Source organism: Notolepis coatsorum (genome assembly GCF_963971535.1).
Source record: "Notolepis coatsorum genome assembly, chromosome: 6".
NCBI lineage: Eukaryota > Metazoa > Chordata > Actinopteri > Aulopiformes > Paralepididae > Notolepis > Notolepis coatsorum.
The window spans coordinates 135,211,252-135,236,325 of record NC_140170.1 but is presented as its reverse complement, the minus strand read 5'-3'; the positions used below and the strand labels follow the sequence as shown (position 1 = coordinate 135,236,325).

The 25,074-nt window shown below is 43.1% G+C and overlaps 1 protein-coding gene across 1 annotated transcript in view; it reads left to right on the top strand.

Moving 5' to 3' along the window:
* The window catches only part of LOC311229669 (DENN domain-containing protein 2D-like), a gene marked incomplete at its 5' end in the record, with an annotated part of 70,216 nt that overhangs the window by 8,606 nt on the left and 36,536 nt on the right, over positions 1 to 25,074 (top strand). The window contains 2 exons of the mRNA XM_084315744.1: positions 844 to 913; positions 1,006 to 1,083. Of these exons, the coding sequence (XP_084171870.1) occupies positions 844 to 913; positions 1,006 to 1,083 (148 nt within the window). The remainder of the gene's footprint in view (positions 1 to 843; positions 914 to 1,005; positions 1,084 to 25,074) is intronic.

Below are 25,074 nucleotides of genomic sequence, written 5' to 3'. Positions count from 1 at the left end.
CAATCAAAGTTTCACAAGGGGGTTTCTCAGCCAGTCTATGGTCCAGTACCACGAACACCTTCTTGCTTTCTCCTCTCCTTACAACTACCTCTCACCTCACAAACATCTTACTCCTCCATCAAGCCTATTCCAATTTACCCTCTGTTTCCATCTCTACCACTTAATTCCATTTTATCCTCTTACAATTCACCTCATTTCACATTTATCACTTGCTTAATCCGTTTAATCAACTTTCCATGAACTCTCTTCAGCTTGAGACACCTCTATGGGCCTATAATCTATTTGTAAAATTACTTGCATAGAAGAGGACCATCAAAATCCTATCTCCATCGCCTTCTACAGTTCAGTATGCCCACAAGGAATATGCAGCGCACACCGCACAGATAACACAAACACGCACATACTGTATAACACAAAGAAGAGATGCACATGGACAATACACATGTAACGATTAATGAATTGAACCCTTATACACACGCTGAGCAAGTACTGAATTACTGTACTAATTTAACAACTGTCACTCACACAAAATGATCTCACTGACTGTAATCTGAAAGTGTGAAGGTTGGAAACTGATCTCACTGACTGTAATCTCAAAATGTGAAGGTTGGAAACTGATGCGGAGAAAGGAGGAGACTGTTCTAGAACTCTGTATTTCTTTCTTTGGAAAATTTGTTCAAATGGTTGAGTAGGTTTTCTCTGTTAATCGACCTCCCTCTGTCACACTCTACCTCTCTATATCTCTCTCCATCCCTCTCACACACACCCTCCCTCTCTCCCCCTCTCTTTTCTCTCTCCCCCTCTCTCATCTCACTCCTCTCTGTCTTTATTCTGTCTCCCCAGTGAGACCTTCTCCTTTGTCCTGACAGAGATTGATGGCAGCAGGAGAAATGGTTATTGCAGGAGGTTACTGGTGAGTGAGTGACCTGCATGTTGTATGTTTCTATATGAGCCTCTCGCACATCTCATGATGTTGACGTTGTTGTTGTTGGTGACTTTCTGTAGCCTCACGGCAGAGGGGCGCGGCCTCCGGAGGCCTACTGCATCATCAGCCGAGTAGCCTGTTTTGGACTCTTCTCCAAGGTGACACACACAGACACGCACACACATATTTGAATATGTCTAAGAATGTGTTTGGTGTGATCTACTACACACATGTCTGGGCCTTTAGACGTATAAATATACTGTATATATTTTATGCATGCATATATGCATTTTCTTGCATATTATGAAACAAGGAAATACCTGTGTGTGTGTGTGTGTGTGTGTGTGTGTACACACTAGTGCACTGCAACCCTGCCCGAGCCCGACGGGGCCCTACCCGACCCGACGGGTTCGGGCTGGGTAGGGCTTTGTTTTTTAAATAAATAATTCGGGCTCGGCCGGCCCGGGCAGTGCCCTCTTTAAAATTGTATTGCTTTTTTTTTTTTTGCGCTCGCTATACTCATATAACTAGGGTTATAGGATAACCTTAAGTTTCTGTTTCATTTTCGCGTAACGTAGTGCTGTCATCGGAGAGTGAAAGCCTCGTGTCTGAGGAGTCAAGATGTATTAGTTAACAGATAAAATTGGATGTAATTACCGCAGCCTGGAGGGAGAACTCGAGGGGAGCGCTGCAGGTGGATGATGAACAAATGAACCAGACCGAAGTGGCATAGGTTGAAGTTGGAATATAGCCAGTTGGCGAACATTTTAATTTGTTCTTGGATGTATGTAGCCGGTTGGCGAAGTTTTGTTAACGTTGTTCAACGCGTTGCTGACATCAACACAGCGAAGTGGTGAGTCTGATTATTATTATTTGCTGGTGTGTTCTGTTGCGCTTTCATTATATAATAAATGTTGCTGTGCTTAAATCTGATTTCTGTTTTCTGTTTGTTTGTATAGTGACTGAGTAGGCTATTGTGTCGTGTGTGTGTCAAAGAAGATTCCATATAGCCTTCAAATACGTTTTACGAGGCTGCCGTGTGAGTCAACGCGAGCGCTGGGAAATAGAATTAGCGAAAAAGGCTATAGAATGGTTGTTTTCAGCGTGATATGTGTTATTTAGTTAGACCTATTGGACATTTTCGTTTTTGTTTAATATTAAACAGTATTAATAAACTAAAAAAAAAATGAGTTAATATATTAACAGTGTTTAGAATATTTAAAACAAAAAATTTATTTAATATTTGGCTATATAATTAATGTTTCTTTAGTTTTCACTATCTGTTATTTAGGTAGACCTATTGAACATTTTCGTTTTTGTTTATTTATTAAGTTCATATAAAACCGTGTTTCGAATATTTAAAACAAATACAAAAAAAAATTATATTTTAATAATAATAATTGTTGTGAAGGGCCAGATTAAACTGAGAATCTACCTTTATTGTTTGATATACTTTGTATATTATTTATATATATACACGGAATATCCCTTTACCTGCGTTCAAACCAGAGTAATATTCGCTCTCCTTATTGGACAGCGCCCCTAGGCGCCAGCGCGCAGGCCCCCAACGGCAGGTTCAAAGACAAGTTCAGGCATGTCAGGACATGCCCGGAGACAGCGTATTGATACCAGACAAAGACTGCGGTTTGGGACTAGATAGTCACTTAAGTATATATACGGCGCAGGTGCGCAGAGTTGTTGTTCATCCCGAGTCAACGTGCAGTGAAGTGAGCAACCGTGCGTCTAACAGAGCGTTGAGAACCACGTGCAAATAGAATGGTAAAGTGTCAGAGTTTAATGTAGTAACGTCGAGTTCGACCTAATCTAATGTGAAGTAAATAGTCGTTCATTTATTGTATATCGTGCGGCCACAGTTCGTTCGTGTGTAGCATTACCCAGCGGTTCGTCTTTAGCTAGTGTACTTAGCCAGGGTGTGTGGCCTAAATACGTCGCCCACACCCGAGGAGTCCTAGGCGGAGAACCGTTGGACATGTACACAGGAGAATCGGCGTCGGCGATTGCAGAACCATTACTGGTTGGATTATATTGATTTGGAACGTGTTACCCGGAGAAGAGCATCGTTGATTTCCACTATCGTTTGGGATTCAACCTCGTGAGGATTACAACTCGGGCTGGCCTCGTGGACGGAGGCTGGCTAGCTGTCATCAGTGCTATCGAGCATTTGGATTACAATTATTGCTTTGCTGCTGATCAAGGGATTTACAAGGACCGACTCCTGTACCTGGAGTCTCTTTATTCCTCATTGAATCAGACTGAGTACCCGAACATTCCTCTACCCTCCAGGCCTTACACCCACGGAGGGAACCCATTGTCTCCAGGCGGTACCAGTGTTGCCTTATATAGTTGCTATTATACGACAGGGGGTGTCAACTTAGACCCATCGTAGGATTCCTGCTATTCTTAGTGACTCATGCTATTGACTGACTTTACGCATATTCTTCGCCATACAAGCGCGACCCTAATTCTCATTCTGTAACCTAATGTTGCATAATAATAATAAAATACCCTCAAATACTATTTCTTTGTCAATGCCGTGTTCTTGTGGGTGTTCACCATCTATATTTGATGTACTATCTGGCCAGTAATTAAAGTACATAACTAGCAGTGGTTTAATCTATCACAATCTTTAATACAGTCAGGGTTTTGTAACCCCTCAGTTACAATAATTCTTTTTTCGGGTTTTCACGCGGGCTAGGGCTTAAAATATTATTTACATTCTGGCTTATTTTCGGGCAGGGCCTGAAGTTCACGGGCTCGGGCTGGGCACGGGCTTCATTTCAAGGCCCTTGCAGACCACTAGTACACACACATACACTGTGTGTAGCTAGCTTTTATAAGCAGGTTATCTGTAGGGGTAAAAATCACAAGTTTCATCACTATTATATTGATTCTTTGGAATACAATACAATATTGCTGATGTTTCAGTGTTAAAAGAGTTCTTTAAAATTCAGAACCCTATTTACCAATGAGTCCAATGACATCAGATGAAGCCTCTGCTTGCAGCCTCTAAATGAAAAGGCGAGGATAACATAACTATGCTATTAAATTATTAGGGGGCACAACTGCACATACAGTTTCTAGTAGAGATGTCCCGATAGCATTTTTTTGCTCCCGATCATGTGATTTTGAGTATCGGCCGATACCGATTTTTCCCGATCCGATCTTTCGGCAATGCATTAAGAAAAAAAGAAAAGAAAAAAATGCATCAAGTTGACCCTTAACACATTGAGTGCCACGCCCCTTCCGAGAAGTGACCACTTACGTGCCGTCCATTAACCCCATGTAAACGTAGTTGTACTTTGTAGACCTAAACCTATATTTTATAGTATATAGTATGGGTCTAATAATGCCGTCGAGTCTCATTGAGCTGCTTCTGGTCAACGTGCAAAAAACAGATTCTTTTTTCATCCGTACATTTCCTTTTTATACAGTTTTGAATATGAACATAGTCCGGCCGCTTCTGAGCAATTCCAGGGAAAAGACACAAACAGCGTTTTTGTGTAATTCAATAAACACGTTGTCATTTTTCGCCTGATTATCGGATCTTCCTGAAATCAACGCTAGATCATTACTATTATCCTTTGTCGTGCACGCATGCAATGTGGCTTAGACCGGCGCGCCCCCCCCCCCCCCCCCCTCTTGCAACCCAACGGCATACAGCCAAACAGCTATAACACAGATAGCTTCAATCGCAGTAGAAATAAATATCAGATCAACGCAAGCTTTCATATATGGTGTCCTTACCTGGTCTCTGAAGTAATGAAAAAAAAAGAATCCAATAATCATCGCCATTCCAGTTATCCACAGTGATCCTGTCTCCGACGTTATTGGGCATTGCACTTCAATGGGCGGGCGGGGTCAGTAGTCCAAACCATCCCTAGAAGTCTGTGTTTTGCCAGAGTGTTTAGGACCCGCCCCCATGCCGCAGCTTGGTAGAGAAAAGAAACCAACCCGCTTCTAACGGGTTGCATTACTGGCCGAAGGCGTTAGAGGGCGGTATAAGACCGTCTGCCAGCTCAGATACACTCAGAACAGTATGCACAAGGTGCCCCGCTGAATTATGAATGGCAATAGATAATAAAAGAAATACCGTGACAGAAACGTAGATCTACGTTTCCGGCACTCAATGATCGGACGACAGAAACGTAGTTCTACGTTTTTTATTTAACAGTCTCAAACTATCCATTATATCCAACATGGATATGGCATTTTTTGTTTTGATCAACTTTTTCTCCCATTTTCTATTTTTCTCTCATCCCAATTTCGTATCGTCCAATTCTACCCTCCCCTGTCTCGAAAGCTGTTAGGCCATGCCTCCCACAAGCCGGCTGCAATGTGGACGAAGCCTTACATCACGTGTCCCTTCCGGTACTCGAGGAAGCAGCCGTTGCATCTTTTCACCTGCACAGCGCGATCTCTCAGCGGCGGGGGTCTGCATGGGAGGGACACGCCGCCCCCGTCGCTTCCTGATTCTGCTGCGCAGGCGCACCAACCGACCTGTAGGAGTCGCTGTCCACAACGTCCGATCCCCACCCATCAGCTTTCCCACCCCTAACACTGCCAATTGTGTTAGTATGAACGACCAGCCAAGCTGATAGCAATGGCTCGAACCCAGCGTCTCCTGCATTGGTGGCAAGCGCCTTGCCCACTACACCACCTAGCCGCCTTGGATATCGCATTTTTAACAGTATATCCATTATATCCAACATGGATATATAGCTTATTTTTTTCACTTATTGCAGCATTGGATCAAAATTCTAAACCAAATTTAAAATAAAGCGTATCAGTGGTGCACAAAAAAAAATTATTCAAAACAATTATTGTTCATTGTTCAAACCTTGTTCATTGAGCAATCATTGTTCATTGAGCATCCTGATGCCCTGGGGATAGAAGCTCCTTCTGAGTCTCTCTGGGCTTGCCATGAGACTCCGGTATTGCTTGCCTGACCGCAGCAGTTCAAAGAGGCAGTTGTTTGGGTGGCTGGAGTCTTTGATTATTCTCTTAGCCTTGCCCATGCACCGCTTGTTGTAAATGCCTTGGAGAGTGGGAAGCCCCCCTCCAATTGTGCGAACGGGCCACTCTCTGTAGTCTGCTGTGGTCTTGTGCAGTGCTATTCCCAAACCAGGAGGTGATATTGCCAGTCAGGATGCTCTCTATTGTGCATGAGTAGAAGTTCTTGAGGTTCTTCTGACTCACGTTGAACTTCCGTAAGCGCCTAAGGAAGTAGAGGCGTTGTCGTGCCTTCTTAATAAAACTGTCATGTGTGTGGTCCATGTCAAGTCCTCGGATATGTGGACTCCGAGGTACTTAAAACTGTTCACTCTCTCAACCGGGGCCCCATCGATGCTGAGCCCCGACCTCCTAAAGTCCACAATCATCTCCTTTGTTTTGCTGACGTTCAGGGAGAGGCAGTTCTCTTGACACCATCCCGCTAGAACCTTAACCTCCTCCAGGTAGGCCCTCTCGTCATTTGCAGAGATCAGGCCCACCACTACTGTGTCGTCAGCAAATTTGATGATTGTGTTGTTGTTCCGCTGTGCCACGCAGTCATGTGTGTACAGGGAGTAGAGGAGGGGACTCAGGACACAGCCCTGGGGGGCCCCTATGTTGAGAGTGATGGATGAGGAGGTGCAGTTGCCTGCTCTCACCACCTGGGGTCTGCCCGTCAGGAAGTCCAAGACCCACTGGCAGAGGTCATAGTGCAAGCCCAGGTCCCTGAGCTTGGCTATGAGTTTGGAGGGGACTATGGTATTGAATGCTGAGCTGTAGTCGATGAATAGCATTCTCACATAGTTCCCCTGCCTCTTGTCCAGGTGTGATGCTGATGTGTGCAGCACATGGGCTATGGCGTCCTCTGTGGACCTGTTGGGGCGGTATGCAAATTGCAGGGGGTCCAGGTTGATGGGGAGGGAGGAGCAGATGTAGCCCTTCACTAGCTTCTCAAAGCACTTCATGGCTATGGAGGTGAGAGCTACAGGGCGGTAGTCGTTGAGGCAAGCAGGCTTGGATTTTTTGGGTACAGGGATAATGGTGGACTTCTTCAGACAGGTGGGGATGACAGCCTGTTCTAAGGACAGGTTAAATATGTCAGTGAATACCGGGGCCAGTTGGTCGGCACAGACTTTTAGGACTCGGCCGGGGATGCCGTCCGGTCCTGCTGCCTTCCTGATATTCACTTTCTTAAAGGTCCTCCTCACCTCATGTTCTGTTATCCTGAACACTGAATCTCCATCAGCAGTGCCCCCCCCCCTTCTATTGCAGTGGTTTGTAGGCTGGTGCTGTTATTCCCAGCCTCAAACCTTGCATAGAAGGTATTGAGATCATTTGCTAAGGAGATGTCACTGTTCAGTTTGAGGGAGGTGCCTTTGTAATCTGTCATCGTTCTGAGGCCCTGCCACATAGCTCTAGAGTCAGCCTGTTCATATTGAAGTTAAATTTTATCCCTGTAGCGCCTTCTTGCTTCTATTACTGCCCTCCTAATGTTGTATCTCGCCACCTTGTGGTCATTCATGTTGCCTGCCACAAGCCCGGCGTTGTAGGCTGAGGTGTGCGCCTTCAGAGCTTTGCGGACGGATTTGTCTACCCAAGGCTTTTGGTTTGGGTAAACTCTAATTGTGGTAGTGGGGATTGTTTCTTCCACCAAAGTACAAACAAAGTCCAGCACTGTTTCCGTGTAGTCATTAATGTTATCTGTGTTATCGCGGAACACCCCCCAGTCTTTTTTTTTTTTTATATTTTTTTTTATTATTGCAAAACAAAAATTATTAAAAGTCAGTACTCAACACACAATGCATAATGAAACTTTCAGTAAAGGTGGTTAAAATATATGCAAGTACAGAAACAAGATAAAACAAAATTAGTCTATAATAACATTTTAACCGTATACAGTGTATATCCAGCGAAATTACAATTATATAAATGTTAGTATATAATATACCCCTAATACCTATTTTCTAAAACCCTACACACATATGCTCCAGCTCGAACCCCCCCCTCCCGGACCCCCTCTTGGATAGTACCTCCATTATCCCTCACTCCTAACCAGACACTACCATTATAAGCTAGCTTTTATTCTCTCCACCACTTCTAACCACATTGACATTTTGGATTCATTGAGACCCAGAATTCTTGCTGTAGATATTTCTTGATATATCACATCGAGATATGTAAGAAACCACACTTTTCGGCAAATTTTTTCCGGTTGAAACCAACGTGATGCGATCAGTTTTTTAGCTACTGTGATACCCGATAAAACCAATCTCTTTAGTTGTGGATTCACTGCAAACTCAAAAACATCATTCAATAGTAATACCGAGGGGTGTACAGGTATATTCCAAGATACGAGTATTGATAATTGTTGGGACACATCTTTCCAGAATGCCTTAACTGGTGGGCAGTCCCAATACATGTGCATAAATGTTCCTTCGTCCCCATTTGTACATTGGGAGCATTTGGAGTCTTGTTTAAGCCCCATTTTGCACAGCCTTATAGGAGTCAAGTATGTCCTGTGAATATAGTTCAGATTGATTTGTTGATGATCCGGGTTCCTTGATGTAAGTCGGACATTTGCCCAGGCTCCTTGCCAATCAAAGTCATTTTCCAGGTCTGGTATATCCCTCCTCCAGACAGTGTCTAGTTGAAGGGTTTCATACGAGGACGTTAGTAATTGATAATAAAAACCTGATACAAAACCTCCCAATGTTTCTCTTTCATAGAAAAATTTGTGGTATCTGTGGTGTTCAATTGGTATGAGTAATGGAACACCGTGAGACCTCAGACAAAGTCGTAACTGTATGTAAAAAAGCCATGTGGACTCGGTGAGGTTAAACTTTGTGCATATTTCGACATAACTACAGAGGCCCTTGTTATTAAAAATATCCCCTAATGAGTGTATGCCTTGCTCTTCCCATATAGGGAATCTTATAGGGCGTTTTCGCATTAAGAGTGCATTGTTATTGAATATGGGAGTGTGATTATGCCATTCTTGAGGGTTAGGATATTTCTTTTGTGTTTCCCGCCATGTTCTGATTGCATGGGTAATTATTGGGCCAAATTCTCGCTCACAATGCTTGATTGAAAGTTTAGTGTGTGCTATGTCTTTTAGTCTCTGTGGGGCTACTATGTTTTCTTCTAAATCTCTCCAAGATACCAAAGCCTGGGGGTCAAACCATATCTTCAGTGGTCTTAATGTGAAGGCTTTAAAATATTGTAAAAAATCTGGAACTGCCATGCCACCGTCTGCTTTATTTCTCTGTGCGGTGGATCTTTTTATGCGAGGTGGTTTGTTATTCCAAATAAATTTGTATGTGGAGGTTTGTAATCTTTTCCAGTAGCCCTCTGGAGGAGGTAACGGAAGCATTGAGCTGAAGAAATTGATTCTTGGTAATACATCCATCTTAACTATTGATACCCTTGCCTGTACTGAGTTTTTAAGTTTTGCCCACCTGTCCAGGTCGTCTTTGATTTTGTTCTGTATTTTTGTGTAATTGTGCTTCACCGTTTGTCTTATGGTGGGAAATATTTCCACTCCCAAGCATCTAAAATGTTTGACCATGGGTATCGCACCTGGGAGGGTTGTGTCTTTTTTTGCACTGATGTTAAGAGGAAGAAAAGCCGACTTAGGCCAATTTATTTTAAATCCCGATAAATCACCAAAGTTCTCCATCAACTTGAGTATATGCGGCAATGTGTTGTTGGGGTTTTGCATGAATAATATTACGTCGTCCACATATAAACTAATTTTATGTTGTGTGCCCTTGATTACTATTGGTTCTATGTGTTGGGATTGTCTTATAAATTGTGCTAAAGGTTCTAATGATGGATCGAATAGTCCGGGACTAAGAGGGCAACCCTGTCTGGCTGAGCGTGATACCGGAAAGATATCGGAGATGAATGTGCCTGTTGTAATCCTGGCCGATGGGTCCTTGTATAGTACTTTAATCATATCAATGAATCCTTTTCCTAACCCCATCCTTTCTAATACTGCCCATAGAAACGACCATTCCAACCTGTCAAATGCTTTCATAGCATCCAGGGATAGCATCGCCTTAGGTGTGGTGTCCTCTTTGTCTACGTCTAGTACGTGCAGTATTCGCCTTATGTTATCATTGATCAGGCGACCTTTTATGAAGCCTGTTTGGTCCGGGTGAACTAAAGACGTCATATGCTTTTGCAATCTGATGGCTAATATCTTAGAGTACAGTTTGACATCGGTTCCGAGGAGGCTTAAAGGTCGGTAACTACCGCACTCAGTGGGGTCTTTGTCTTTTTTGTGAAGAACTGAAATGAGTGTGATATTTTGGTGTTTATGGAAGCTTCCCTCTTTGACTGAGTATAAGATCATATTTAGTAATAAGGGTCCAAATATGTCCCAGCAAGAAATGTACATTTCTGATGGGATACCGTCAATTCCGGGAGCCTTGCCGTTTTTCATTCCGGATATGGCCTTCTTGAGTTCTTCTAATGTGATCGGTGCTTCTAACTGTTTAGCGTCGTCCTCCGATAGTTTAGGGAGAGTAATTTGATTAAGATATGTGTCTAATTTGTCTTGATCAAAGGTCGTCTCTGAATTATACAAATCGGAATAGAATTCTTTGAATGTATCGTTTATTATTTCGGGTTCTGTTACTAGAGCTTGTTGTTTCCTAATGGCAGTTATATCTGCAAATTTTGCATTAACTCTTAGTCGCATGGCTAATAGGTGACTAGGTTTAGATCCTTGGAAGTACTGCTGTTGTCTTGTGCTGCGTATTTGCAGTTCCGATTTTTGTCTGTATATTGCTTTGATCTGTCTTTAGAATGTTAACTTGGTTTTCTAGTCTAGTAGAGTTGTTGTATTTTAAAGAATTAAAAAGAGTTGAGTAAAGCGTTTCCATTTCAGACAGTTTTGTGCCTTGATTTTTGCGCAATATGGAGGAAAATCTATCCGTGAAATCCTTGATCATACTCTTTACCGACATCCATAATATTCTGGGATCTTGCACCGAGTTTGCGTTATCCCGTAGGAATATTGTGAGAGCTTCTTTAATTTGTGTAATGAATTCCTTGTTGTTAAGCAGCATAGAATTAAAACGCCATCTTGGGGCCCGGGAAGATAGTGTACCAAATGTTGCTTTCAGGATTAAGTAGCAGTGATCTGATAACGCATTGGGTGTCATTTCCACTTCATATTTATCAAATATTCTCGGGGATGCAAAGACGTAATCAATTCTGGATAGTGTGTTGTGTCTCGCCGAACGACAGGAGTACTTGCGGGTCATGGGATTAAGTGAACGCCATAAATCAATTACCCCTGTTGATTTTGACCAATCTTTTAATGCTTTAGATGAATTTTTTTGTTCGCTGGAAAAGGTAAGGTAAGTTTTGTCCATCCTTGGGTTCCAAATGGCATTAAAATCCGCACCTATTATATATGAGTACTCGGGATGGTTTAACATTTCTCCGGTTAGTGAAGTAAAAAAACCCACTTCGTACAAATTTGGGGCATATACCGCTGCCAACGCAATTTTCCTGTTATTGTGTATAATCCTAGCTATAGTTATGCGCCCCTCAGCATCCGACCATACCCCTTTCAATTCGATATTTAATTTGCGTCTGACGACTATGGCTACCCCTCTAGTTCTCGTAACAAAAGATGAGTGACTAATATTATGGTATATGTTATCCGCTAACGTATTTATGTCTTCCTCTAAAATGTGCGTTTCGCTTAATAGAGCCACGTCCACATGTTCTTTTTTCATCAGTGTGAGCACGCTTTTGCGTTTGTGTTGTTTGTTTATCCCACCGGTGTTCCATACCATTATATTCAAACTAGCCATAATCTATGCATGTTTTTGTGTAGTTTTTGGTAATGCTTCTGGAGTGCGAAGCTACAATAGATGTACATCCAATTAGTGAGGTCCCGTTGAGAGCTGAGCTTAAAAACATATATATATACAAATAAAAATCCCCTATTTTCCCCTCACCCAGAAAGTCGTACAGGCCTGTGTTCCAAAAACACATCCTCCGCGATTGACTTTCTCCCATAGTCCGCCGGATTGCCCAAAATGAGCATTGTAATCTTAATCTTCCTATGCTAATTGCCATAGGATCTAACATTTCCATTCTATTGCAATAGAATGTCGCTTTTGGTCTTGCACCTTCCCTTACTGTAATGAAGTATTGTGATAAATGACAAAAAAATAAAAAATAAAAAAAGAGAACAAACTTTCATCGACATATTCATTTGAACCCTCTACTAACGTGTGGGAAAAAAGGAAAAAAGGAAAAGATTGTAGAGCAATATTGACACCTTAATGTGAAGAACAGTGGAAAAGAACAATCTAAGGTAAAATATATATAAAAAATAGAGTAATGAGAAGAAAAAATTAAATAAAATAAAAATTAAAGGAAAGATATAGATAAGGAATGAGAGATAGAATAATTATCAACGTGGAGAAGCCACTAGAACCGAATTAACAGATTAGATAAGATAGATAAGCAGAGCCTTTTAGAGCTTCAATGTGCCAGTCACCATCAATGGAGTGATTACTTAAATTGTTAGAATAACCTTGTAGTGTTCATACGTTTAGGTGTGGTTAATTTTTAAAGTATTATTAAAGACAGATTGAACTTCATTCATTGATTATCTCTATGTGTATACACACCGGATGTTTATTGTTAGAGTTGTAGGCCTTCGTTGTCATGGTGCCTTATATTCTAGAAGGTTGTAGAGTATACTAGTGCAATAGACTATTTTTATGTTCCAGAATGATCTAAGAGACCCAGGGCATTTGAGCGATAAACCCAGAATATTCCAGATAGATCTTTTTGCAATGATATGTATTTGTCTCCCCAGAGACCAGAGTCTGAAATTATAATGTATTACGAATCATATTATACACAGTACACATTGTTATAGACGGCTTGCATATCGTCTTCTACCTTGATGAACACAATAAAGTCATTCTAACACTGGTATACATTGAGAAAGAGGCTTATCTGTTTCCGGTATTGTCGTCCTGCCTTGGGTTATTAGCTCCATTTCGCTTCAGAAAATCCTCAGCTTCTTTAGGTGTGTATATACCAGACCTGAGGCCGTCACTGCCCACGAATGATAACAGCGCCGGGTATGATAACCTTGGCTTGTGACCAGATTTGAACAGCTTTTGCATCACCTCCTTGTATGGTAGACGTCGAATGATGGCTTCTTTGCTCAAATCTTCGTAGATAAATATTGGTTTATCACCATAATTCAGATTCCCACGTTGGATGCGAGCAAATTTGATGATGTCATCTCTTGTTGTAGTCTTCCGCAGAGTGACAATGATGACTCTTGGCCCGATGCTTCTATTCCCCCGAGAACCGATTCTGTAAACATGGTCCACTTCTGGCACTTTGTTTGGATCGTTGTTATCCAAAATCGTTGATAGCACTGTTGGAAAGTTGGCATCTTCGCAGTTTACTGTTTCATCAAGCCCCACAATGCGGATGTTATTCCGCCTGTGGTAGCGTTGGGATTCTAGTAGCCTCTCCGTCACTTCGTTTTTAAGCACTTGTATTTCTCTCCGGTATTCTTCTTTCACACTTTCTATATCTTTTTCCATCTCTGTCATGCCACCTTCGTTCGCCTTGACTGCCCGTGTAATTTCTGTCACCGTATTCTCCACTGACGTGATTCGCTTTGACTGTGCATCGATCGCTTTCTTGACTTCTTCTAATTTCTCATCGATGCGATCGAATTTAGCATCGATGCGATCGAATTTAGCATCGACGTTTGCCTCGAGCGCCTTGATGTGTGTAATCTGTTCTTTCATCAGGTTAGACTGTTCTACCATCTGTTCTTTCATCAGGTTAGACTGTTCTACCATCAGGTTAGTCAGTGTGTTGAAATCGGGTGGAGTGGTAGTACTGCTTGCTTCAATTGGCGGCATAGATACGGTGACGGTGGAATCTTTTGCTATTGGTATTCTTTTATCCAGATATTTGGCTGCTCTCTCTTTCACGGAGCTTGATTCTGTCCCTTCTGTTATGTTGGTATCTATTAACTCTCTTTCGGGGACCGTAATCGATGGTCCCGGTAAATTTTCCTCTTCATTCTCCTCTTCGGAGCTTGTCGCCGTCGGCTCAGAACCAGCGTCGGTTAGGACGCGTCTTCTTAGTTTTATTACGTCCTGCGCCGCTGAAGTTACCGTAGTTTGTTTCCCTACCGTCCTTCTACCTTTAACCATTTTGTCTTTTGATATGGTTAGTAGAGGGTCTTATCAATACATACGATGTGGTCTATTCTCTTTCTTTACTGTCCAAATAATGTTTTTAAACGAAATTAGCGTTGGTGGGAGCGGAGCAATTGCAAAATGCGTGCACTACATATTGTGCTAAAACCGGAAGTCTCAAGTGCAGCTTGGAGCGTCTCCTCTGATTCTACAGACCATCGCTGCACATCTCGCGATACTACCGGGGCGCGCTTGAGACTTTGTTTATATTTTGGTAAAAGAAAGATGGCGTCATGATCAGATTTGCCGAAACCACTAGCAGCTTGAGACTTATATCCACACTTAATTGCGAGTAACAATGGTCTAAAATATTACCACCTCTGGTATTACAAGTCACATGCTGGTAGAAGTCTGGCAATACTCTTCTCAGGTTGGCGCTATTGAAATCACCCACAACCACAATAGCAGCGTCAACGTTAGCTGTTTGGAGTTTATTTACCTCGTCATGAAGCAGGGAAAGCGCGACTCCAGTGTTTGCGTGGGGTGGAATATACACTCTGATCAAGATGACCGACGTTAACTCTCTCGGGAGAAAGAAAGGCAGACACTTGATGGATATATACTCCAGGTTGGGGAGCAGTGGTTTGAAAGCTCTTTCACGTTGCCTGGATTACTCCAATTGTTGTTCAACATGAAGGCTATTCCACCTCCCTGCTGTTTACCGGATTCTTCTGTTGGATCTTTGCGGTGGATGAAGAAGTGGTCAGCCGGTTGGATAGCGTGGTCTGGGACGTCCGGCGTCAGCCACGTCTCGGTGAAGCAGAGAATATTACAGTCTCTAACGTCTCTTTGGAATTGAATCCTTGCTCTGATGTCGTCCAGTTTATTATCTATTGATTGTTCATTGGCCAGCAATATGCTGGGCAGTGGCGTTCTGTGTCGCCTGGATCGCAGTCTGTTTCGAACGCCGGCTCGTTTTCCTCGCCGCCTGCGTTCTTCTTTGTTGTTGCCTGGGCCGCAGCTCAGGATCTCAGCTGGCCATTGTTGTTGTTTTGTTAAAGTCTCATCAGGAATCGGTGCAACAAGAACGCACATACGGCAGAACAACTCCAACTAACTGCCAGTTCCTATTTGCACATGCTTTGAATCGGTCTTTACAGGTTCATTATTTACCAAGTTGAATTCTGGAGGAGGCAGACCATTAAATAAAAGGACAAAAATAGTACCAGAAATCGTGCAAAGAAACTGCCCCAAAATAACATTGCCAGTTGGACAGTTGTGCTATTTAATCTAGTCTAATCTAGGTGCTGTTTAGTCACAGGTGTAGGGCAGAGTCTGTACCATCAAGTAGGGATGCACCGAATGGGAAATTCTTGGCCGAAACCGATACCGAAAATAGAAAACAGTTGGCCGAAAACCGAAAGCCGAAAGGCCGAAAATGATTCATAGAATAGATTTTTTTACCAATGTTGTGGAACATTATGATTATGGAAAAATATATGATTATGGCAAAACTTAACTTAAATAATAAATAATCACTATTATGGGTCCATAAAACATTTATTCAGCACTTCTGAATGCATACAGTACATTAATTCCATCTTTTCTCTGGCTGCGCAGCGGACATCTGTGCTCTACTGAGCTGAGCGCACCTTTCTAGTCCCCAGCTGAATGTGCTCGCTTGACTCGGCACAGTAGACGCGCGACAGACAGACAGACAGCGTCAATGTGAGAAACACAATCCCCCCCCCCCCTCTCGCTCTGAATAATATGCATATTAGATCACTCAGTGATTAACCGCGACGGGCATATAGTAAATAAGGATATAAAAGCATGTTAAAGACTCATTTATTGGACGCGTTGCGCGCAGAGTTTACATAGAAACAGCGCGACTCCCGACAGCGCAACATCATCACAACAACACGCGAATAATATGCATATTAGATCGCTGCAATACCGTTCTCCAGATTCTTCATATTCCATCAACAAGTGTGTGTGTGTTTGTATGTATGGAGATTTTGTGTGTGTAAGGAGAACATTTTGATTGAATAAGTTGACGGCGGAAAATTGGTTGGGTTTTGGCTGTCCTAACTGGTGGGAAGTTCGTTCCACCATTGTGGAGCGAGGACAGAGAATAGCCGGCTTCTCTTTGATGACCCCTGTTGCTTGAATATGAGTGGGTCTGAGGCGACCATAAGATGCAGAGCGGAGGGGTCTTGATAGTCAGGGAATATTAATCTTGGAATAAATTCCTTACCAAGAAATGTCTTTACCAATGTGGTTGTAAAGGTGTCTAAGAAAACCTACAAAATGATTTAAATTCAACTCTCATAGGACAACCTGTGACAGCTGCTGAAAGTTGGGGTATACGGAACCTTATCTGTGAAAATGTTAATCTCATTTTCATTTCTGCCTCAAGTACCTTGTGAGGTGTCAAACTAGGGTTTTTTCATGATTCTGAATCGATTACAATCATTTACTTTGCACAAAAATCACTCATTGGTGGGAAAACCTCCACGCCCACCTTTCCCGCTCATCGCCAACCCTTTCTTTTGTGAAAATAAATATGGCTGGGTGCATGTAAATAAAAAAATTGCTTTATTAGTTGATTCACGTACTTGCCATGGTACCTAGTACTCATTGTTGACTAGTAACTGTTGTAGTTTGTTGGCATTTGCAGCAAGTGAGTGGGATTGATTGATAGATTGAAAATTGTATTAACAGATTGCAGAATGGGTACAATACAGTACAGCTCAATACACGCAATTGTTAAGGGGATGCAGACCAGAGAAATACTTTGGTCTTGTTTACATCACAGGGTCCCCCATTTTCAATTCATCATAACATATATGACATACAGATTACATCTAGACATTTATGACATACCAGATCTACAAATATACAGTACTGTTTATGAGTACAAAAAGAGTTTAAAAAGAGAGTATACATTTGAGGGGGAAGAAACTGTACATTGGAGGAGGGTTGTGTGGGGGGGGGGGGGAACTGTACATTGGAGGGGGTTGGGTTTGGACATTTACAGGGGCCAGTTTCGAATTGCAGTCTCCCGTAGGTGCTCTTTTTTTATTTTTTATTTTTTGATTATCTTTTTTCCCCCTCCTTCTTTTTCTGATTTTTCTCCCATCCCACCCTTCCTGGTTGCTGCGCACTTTCCCCTACTGTTGGTCCGAGAGGCCGGAGACTGTCGCATGCTTTCCTGCCGGCAGCCAACCTGGCCGCGCAGATTCTCACTGGGAGAGTGTAACGTGTGGGAGGCCGCACTACCTCTCTCCAGATCCTACCCTTGCTGAGCAGGCGCCCCGACCGAACTGTAGGGGTCACTGTCCACAACGCCCAGGACCCACCCGCCAGCTTTCCCACCCTCTAATACTGCCAATTGTATTAGTGTGAACGGCCAGCCAAGCTGGTGACAACGCCGGGAGCTGGATTCGAACATGCGAATCCAGCATCTATGTGTTGGTGATTAACGCAATCTCCGCTACGCCACCTGACCGCCCGCCGTAGGTGCTCTTTGAGAGTGGTTTTGGAAGTGCATAGTGATTCACATTCTTTTACGGCTGTGGGTAGGGCGTTCCACATCGATGTGGCATAATTGTGAAACGTGTTTAGTCCCTTGTTTGAGCCGAATCTGGGTTTAACATGATTTGTGGAGCTCCCTCTGGTGTTGTGGTTGTGGTATTCACTGACCTTTGGGAAGTATTTTGACATGTACATGGGTACCTTAGTGGTGTAGTCAGTGTATCTTGTAGACCAGGCCCATTGCAAGTTGCTGTACTCTGTCGTCTACTCTAAGCCATCCTAGGTTGTCAAAGTGGGCAGGGGTGAGGTGGCTTCTAGCAGTAAGGTCAAGCAGTAGTCTGACCAGTTTGTTTTGTGATGTTTGTAATTTTGTTTTAGTGCCTTTGAGGTGCTTTGGAACCATGAGGTGCAAGCATAGTCGTAGTACCCTTGAATGAGTGCTCCTGCCAGAGTCTTCAGGGTATTCTTGTTTACCAGAGAGGAGATCCGGTACAAGAATCTAGTTTGTTGGTTGACTTTTTTGATTACATTGGATGCCATTTTGTCACAGGAAAGATTTGCCTCTAGGATGGAACCCAGGTATGAAATTTCATCTTTCCTTGTAACAATATTGTCACCCACTGTAACTGAGAAGCCGTCTGTCTTGCTGAGTTTGTTATTTGAACCGAAGAGAATGTTTTACCCAGGTGTAATGATAGTTTGTTATCAGCGAGCCAGGTGCAGATTCTGCCGAGTTCTGAGCTGAGGGTTTTTTCAACCTGTAACTTGTTCTTGTCGGAGACCAGCAGAGCTGTGTCATCCGCGAACAGGAACAAGTTGCAGTCACAAGCTGGGAGGGGGGGGGGGGGGGGGGGGGGGGGGGGGGGTAGGGTACCGTTTACCTCCACCATCTGTTCTCTCCCCTCCAGTAGTGTTGTTACGATACTGGAATTTCGAACTTCGATACGATACCTTAAAAATAACTAAATGATATAATCTTAGAAATTAAGTAAAGTTAATAGTACTGCATGTTAAGCATAACAGATTGATTGATTGAAAATTGTATTAACAGATTGCAGAATGGGTACAATACAGTACAGCTCAATACACACAATTGTTAAGGGGATGCAGACCAGAGAAACTTTTGTCTTTTTACATCAGGGTCCCCCATTTTCAATTCATCATAACATATATGACATACAGATAAACAGTACTGTTACATCCAGACATTTATGACATACAAGATATACAGTACTGTTTAAGAGACAGAGTTTCTAAAAGAGAGTATATACAGTTAATTTACTTCTGACCATTATAGTCAAAGTATTTTCCTATGAACTGAAACTCATAAGACCACATAAGGCTAGCATCATTCAGTTACAGCTACTGTATATTGGCCAACAATAGCCAGCTATCTAGCCAGCTACTGCACCATGAACTGCCAGCTGGCCACCCCCAATCCAGCCAACCGTACAAATTACAATCTCAGCCAATCACATCGATATGTACAGTTAGTTAGCTAGCCATTCCATTGCGAATTAAAAGGTAGGCAGCCAGCCAGTATTAGCTAGCTAGTAGCTAGGTAGCTAACGTTAGCCAACTGAGAAAGATAGCTAGCTAGCCAACAGCTAGCCAACAGCTGCAAGCCTGCAACGAATGCCACGAAGGCCAACATTAGACAACGCCTCATGTATTAAACTAAAGTCAATCATTTAATGGGTCATTTTGTTTAATGATTCAGTGATGTTGAAAGAAGAGCTGTCGAGGCTCTGCGAGTGAGAGCTGAGGAGTTGTGTTGACACAGGTCCGTGAGGCGAGGGGGAGGGGGAGGGGCAATGCCGCAGCAGCGTGTGTGTGCGTGTGTCAACAAGGAGAGAAGACTGCGAGAACACCAGCTGGTATCGATAGTGCAGAAAGTATCGATATTGCGGGAAATGAGTATTGAAACTGTTTTAAATATTCAGAATCGATATGTATAGAAAAATCAATGTTTTTTACAACACTACTCCAGGTAGGATTACATCCAGCTCACTGATGGACTATAAACCAATTGCTTTTAGCTTGTCAATCAGAATGGAGTGATTGACAGTGTCGAAGGCCTTTTGTAGGTCCAGCATTGACCATGCCGCAGTATTTGCCCGTGTCCACCTCTTGTTTGATGTGGTTGTTCAAATAGAGAAGGCATGTGTCAGTGGAGTGGGATGTTCTGAAGCCAGATTGGAATTCGTAGATTAGATTTCTTTCCGCAAGGTACTTTTCGACCTGTTTGTATACTATTTTTTCCATGACTTTCGAGATGGAGGTAAGAATAGAAACAGGGCGGTAGTTTCCTGGGTCTAATTTGCTGCCCTTTTTGTGCAGGGGGGTTACTCTTGTTACTCTTTATGGAGAGGTTTATTATGTGTGTGATGACTGGGGTGATGGCGGCTGCTGAGTCTCTGAGGAATTTGGAGGGGATATTGTCATTGCCAGTGGCCTTGTTAGGTTGGAGGGCGCTCAGTTTTTTGTGTACCTCAGCTGTTGTTACCATTTGTAGTTTGAAATCGTCTTTGCGGACCCCTAGGTTATTGTAGTAGGCTATGATGTGTTCTACCCCAAAATGCCCTGAGTGGGAGGGTAGTTTATTTACCAGTGTTGTGGCTGTTTGTGAAGAAAATGTTTAAAGGTCCTGTGTCTTATAAATGGCCTTTTCCAGTGTTTAGCATTGTTTCCTAGCAATGGGGGTTTATATCAATGGGGTCTGTTTCTCTAATTCTCATTTTGGCTAATCAGTCTAGTCTCGAGTTCACGAGATCCTCCCTCACTCAACTAAGCCGTTCTGATTTGACTGTTTTGCTAACGTGAATAAGGCACTGGTTGTAGTCACCGCCCACAATCAACAATTCGCTCAACAACAGAGCGAGTGGAATTACTTCCTCAAACGGGTTGACATGCGCGGGTGCCGAGAATCAACAACGGAGCAGTGGGAATAATGCGGAAGTGGTCTCCCTGTCCCTGACTCTCCCTCTCTCTCTCTCCCTCTCTCTCTCAACCTGCATTTTACACACAATCGCAGTTGAGCCGCTCACAGCGCACACGCACGCACGGAGCGATGTATCCTCTCTCTCTCTCCCTCTCTCTCTCAACCTGCATTTTACACACAATCGCAGTTGAGCCACTCACACAGCGCACACGCACGCACGGAGCGATGTATCCTCTCTCTCTCCTGCTCACTCGCTCTCTCTCTCTCTCTCTCTCTCTCTCTCTCTCTCTCTCTCTCTCTCGTATACATGTATCACGCTGAATGGGTGACTGTCACTCAAAGCACTTATGGGCGGAGCCCAGCCCAAAAACAGCTTGAAATCTTGAAGTGGAAAAATGCTGCTTTAGAGTGATTGATTACATTTTTACATATGTGTTCCATGGACTCACAGGAATTGTGTAACGTTTCCCAAATAGTGAAAGGAATAGCAATGCATGTCCCCTTTAAGTAATTGGCCACATCCAGCTTGTCTGTGATGAGCATGTTATCTGTCTTTATGTTTTAAAATCTTGTTTTAAGTTTTTTACTGCAGCCTAGTTGATTATTGAGTAATTTCCATAGTTCACAGGGTTTATTTTAGTTTTCCTCAGTTTTGTCATTGATGAAATTCTTTTTTGCCGTTTTGATCATGGAGTTTACGTCTGTTTCTTTGCAGTTTGAGTTGTCATGTGGGCTTGGAGTTCACTGCTCAGTCCAGGCTCTCCAGTTCTAGGTTAAAGGCCTCGCTAGAGTAGGTTTTGAGGTCTCTAGATGTGACTGTTTTGTGACAGCCGGCCTTTTGTTTTAGCTTTTTGCGGGTACAGAATATCATATAATGATCGCTTAACCCGCATGCTATAACCCCTTTATTGGAGATCTTGGACTTGTCAGAGGTAGATGTCAGACATGCTCAAGCCATTTGCAACCCTCTCCTGTGTGGATCATGGACAGACACAATAGACTCCACACATATCAAATAACAATATTCACCAGTCAGCAAGATACTACAAGAAGATTTTACATCTGATATGTAAGTGTCACAAATAGGTGATTTATGAAAAATAGGGAGTCCACACGTGATAACAATTTAACAAAAGAATTTATTGAATCTTATCTAAACAAAGAATACTTGACATAAACAACAAATAAGTGTGTATCAGAATTATCAAAGGATCCAAATTGGGTGCTGGTACAACTTGTTCCTAGGAGTGGAAAAGCAGACCGAGGGAATTACACAGGGAAACATATGTGTGTGCAGGCAGCTCTCTGCACTGCACAGGTGATTCCAGTTGGCCTAACGACCTACCCACTCCACCATGCTTTCTGAGTCAGCAGACTCCCCATTTACAGGTAGAGTGGGGGGGTCGTCTAAAAAAATATTATAACTGGAAATCTTCATGTCACTACATTGATAATATGCATATATAAATAATACAGTATATAGGGTGTGTGCTATCATCAAATGTTCTTACTTGTTAGCTAGCGAACACCAGGTAACGGTTTCACTGCCCATGGGAACCATGATTGGTCTGGCACCTGGTATGACATCTGCATCGAGCAGACACTGATGAAGGCGGCCAAGTCAGAAGGTGGGGTGAGCAGAGGGAGGATGAGAAATAGTGATTCTGGCCACAAGTGCTGGGTGCTGCAGACCCTCAGCCACTTCTCTGATGTCAACAAGCGCATGGAGGAAGGTGTCAAGAAACATGGTCCACTCCTCAAAGACCTTGCAAAAACACGGATGAAGTGAGATGCTGAAGCGATTGAACTTGCCCTCAAATGGTTAGAGTAGAACAACCCCTTCGACCACAACCGAGACAAGCAGTTGCTTGTGTCTTTCTCGGCTGGATTCACAAGCACTGCCGATGACTCGGTCAATGCTGAAAGAGCGGAGGGAGATGCAGATAAAGCTGGATGGACAGTCGGTAACATCGACCATGGAGGTGAGGTACAGGGTACAGACCCTGTCATCACTCAGAAATATTCCCAAGGTCAATGAGAAGATTCACTTACTTACTCACTCAAGTTGTTCAACCGATCATTTTCGGTGGGATATGACAATCGAGACGAGCATAGCATATGAGCTGACTCCCTTCCCCTTGTCCTTGTTCAATAACAAAGACCAGAAAATTAACAGGGCAGGCTTTTATAAGACCAGTCTGATGGAGTTGACTGATCCACTTGACCTCACTAACCAGCCCTGCTCCAGCCTGGTGGTTGATGGTGGACGGCTTCTCTACATGGTGAAGTGGGAACAAGGTCAGACTTGGCAGGAGATTGCTGACAGTTACCCGAGCTACGTGCAGTGTCTTGGCAGTCGCACTCAGAAGATCATTGTGGTCTTTGATGGCTATAGCAGCTCGCCAAAAGATCATGACCACATACTGTGTACTAAGAACTCCTGCTGTGATCTACAGATTTCCCCGGATATGATGCATTTCACACCAAGGGCAAAGTTCAACAAGCTTGAGCTCATCCACCTCCTCTCTTCAACATTCCGGAAACTTCGGATCACTGTGGAACAGTGTGACATTGTGACAATGATGCTGACACTTCGATTGTGAGAACGGCATTGGCTGCTGCTGTAATGACTGAGGTCAGTAAAATGTTTAAGTATATGATTACTTTCAAATAGAGTATTAGCATTTGTGCAGGGGACATTGATGAACACATGGACATCTTCCTCGACATACATGATGATGCCACTAAGGACGCGGTGACCAGGGCTGGGATTGCGATTTTCCAGCACATTTACCACGCACCAGGTACTACTTAGGGTGAAATACGATACAACATGTTCTCACGGAAGGCGGTGGCCAGACTGATCAAACCGGAAACGCTACCTCCAACAGATGGTGCAGCTGCACCATCTCCAAACCCGGGACTGAATGCTGCTGCAGAGCATGTCTTTGGACCCCAGTAACTATGGATGGGTGGTAGTAGGGGTTCATGGTTACAGTATGAGCCAGTTCCAACACTAGACCCCATGGCTCCTGAGGAGTTACTCTGGTTCACAAGCTGTAATTGTAATGGAGGTGGCAGCAACCAGCGGTGCAGCTGCAAGAAGAATGGTGTCGAGTGTATCTCAGCATGTGGAAATTGTAAAGGCATTACATGCAATAATTGTATTCCTGATGGTGTAGAGTCTGGAGAAGACTCAGACCTTGACTCATGAAGCATTTGACATTGTGGATCAGTATTGTTTTCTAACTTAATATTCGAGATATTGAAATAAACTAATAAAGCTACTTTTTTATTTACATGTGGTTAAATTACAAAAGTGGTTAAAAAATAAATGTTTGCAATCGATTCAGAATCATGAAAAACCTAGAACTAAAAACCTAAAAACTAGTCACAAGGTACTTAAGGCAAAAATAAATATTTAAAATTTTTCACAAATAAGGTTCCGGGTACTTCAACTTTCAGCAGCTGTCACAGGTTTTCCTATGGGAGTTGAATTTAAATATTTGTATGTGTTATTACACCTTTACATACACATTGGAGAAGACATTTCTTGGTAAGGAATTTATTCCACGATTTTTTTTATATTTCCCTGACTGTTTTCCCTGGTGTGTAGTTAGAGACCATTGGCTGGAGGTAGGCGGGAGCCATTCCTTTCGCTGCACGATATGCCAGGTCTAGGCAGGCCTGGACTCTGAAGCGGAATCGTGCAGCGATGGGAAGCCAGTGCCGCTCCTTAAGAAGTGGTGTAACATGGGCTGACTTTGGTAGGTTGGAGATCAGGCGGGCCGCTGCGTTCTGTATGAGTTGAAGTGGCTTGTTGACGGTAGTCGGTAGACCAGCAAGCAGTGCATTGCATGCACTGGCGAGACATGACTGTTGATTGCAGGAGTTGAGTGGCTTCTTTTGTCAGGTGAGGTTCTTGATTCAGCATTTGGAATGGGTGGGGGTTGGAAGAAGCAGCTGCAGATGTTCTCTACCTTTTTTCTTTTTTCCAATATATTTTTATTTGCATTTGTCAGTTTTACAAACCGTTTTCAATTAACAATCTTTTCCCCATTTTTTCCCTCCCTCCCCCCTCCTTCGAGACAGGTCTATTAGGACATATAGATCATAAACATTTGGCCTCTTTATCAGAGGAGAACAATAAGAGGAAAAAAGAAAAACAGTGACAATGATAGTTTACAACTTCTTCAATTATAACAGACCCCCCCCCCCCCCCCCGCAAATAATAAGCCCTTTCCCTCCTTCTCACAGCCCTCCCCTTTACGGTCGTTGTCAGAACAAGGTATCTGAGTCATATTACGGAATCTGTCAGCACAAATTGTGTACAGTCGCATCTGTGTACATCAGTCAGAAGTGCAAGAACTAATGTATATGAGAAATAAAAATAAGAGTAATTTTTGGAGATAAAAAGAGAACGTGGACGAAGTCCTATTATTTCCCTCCTTCCCCCT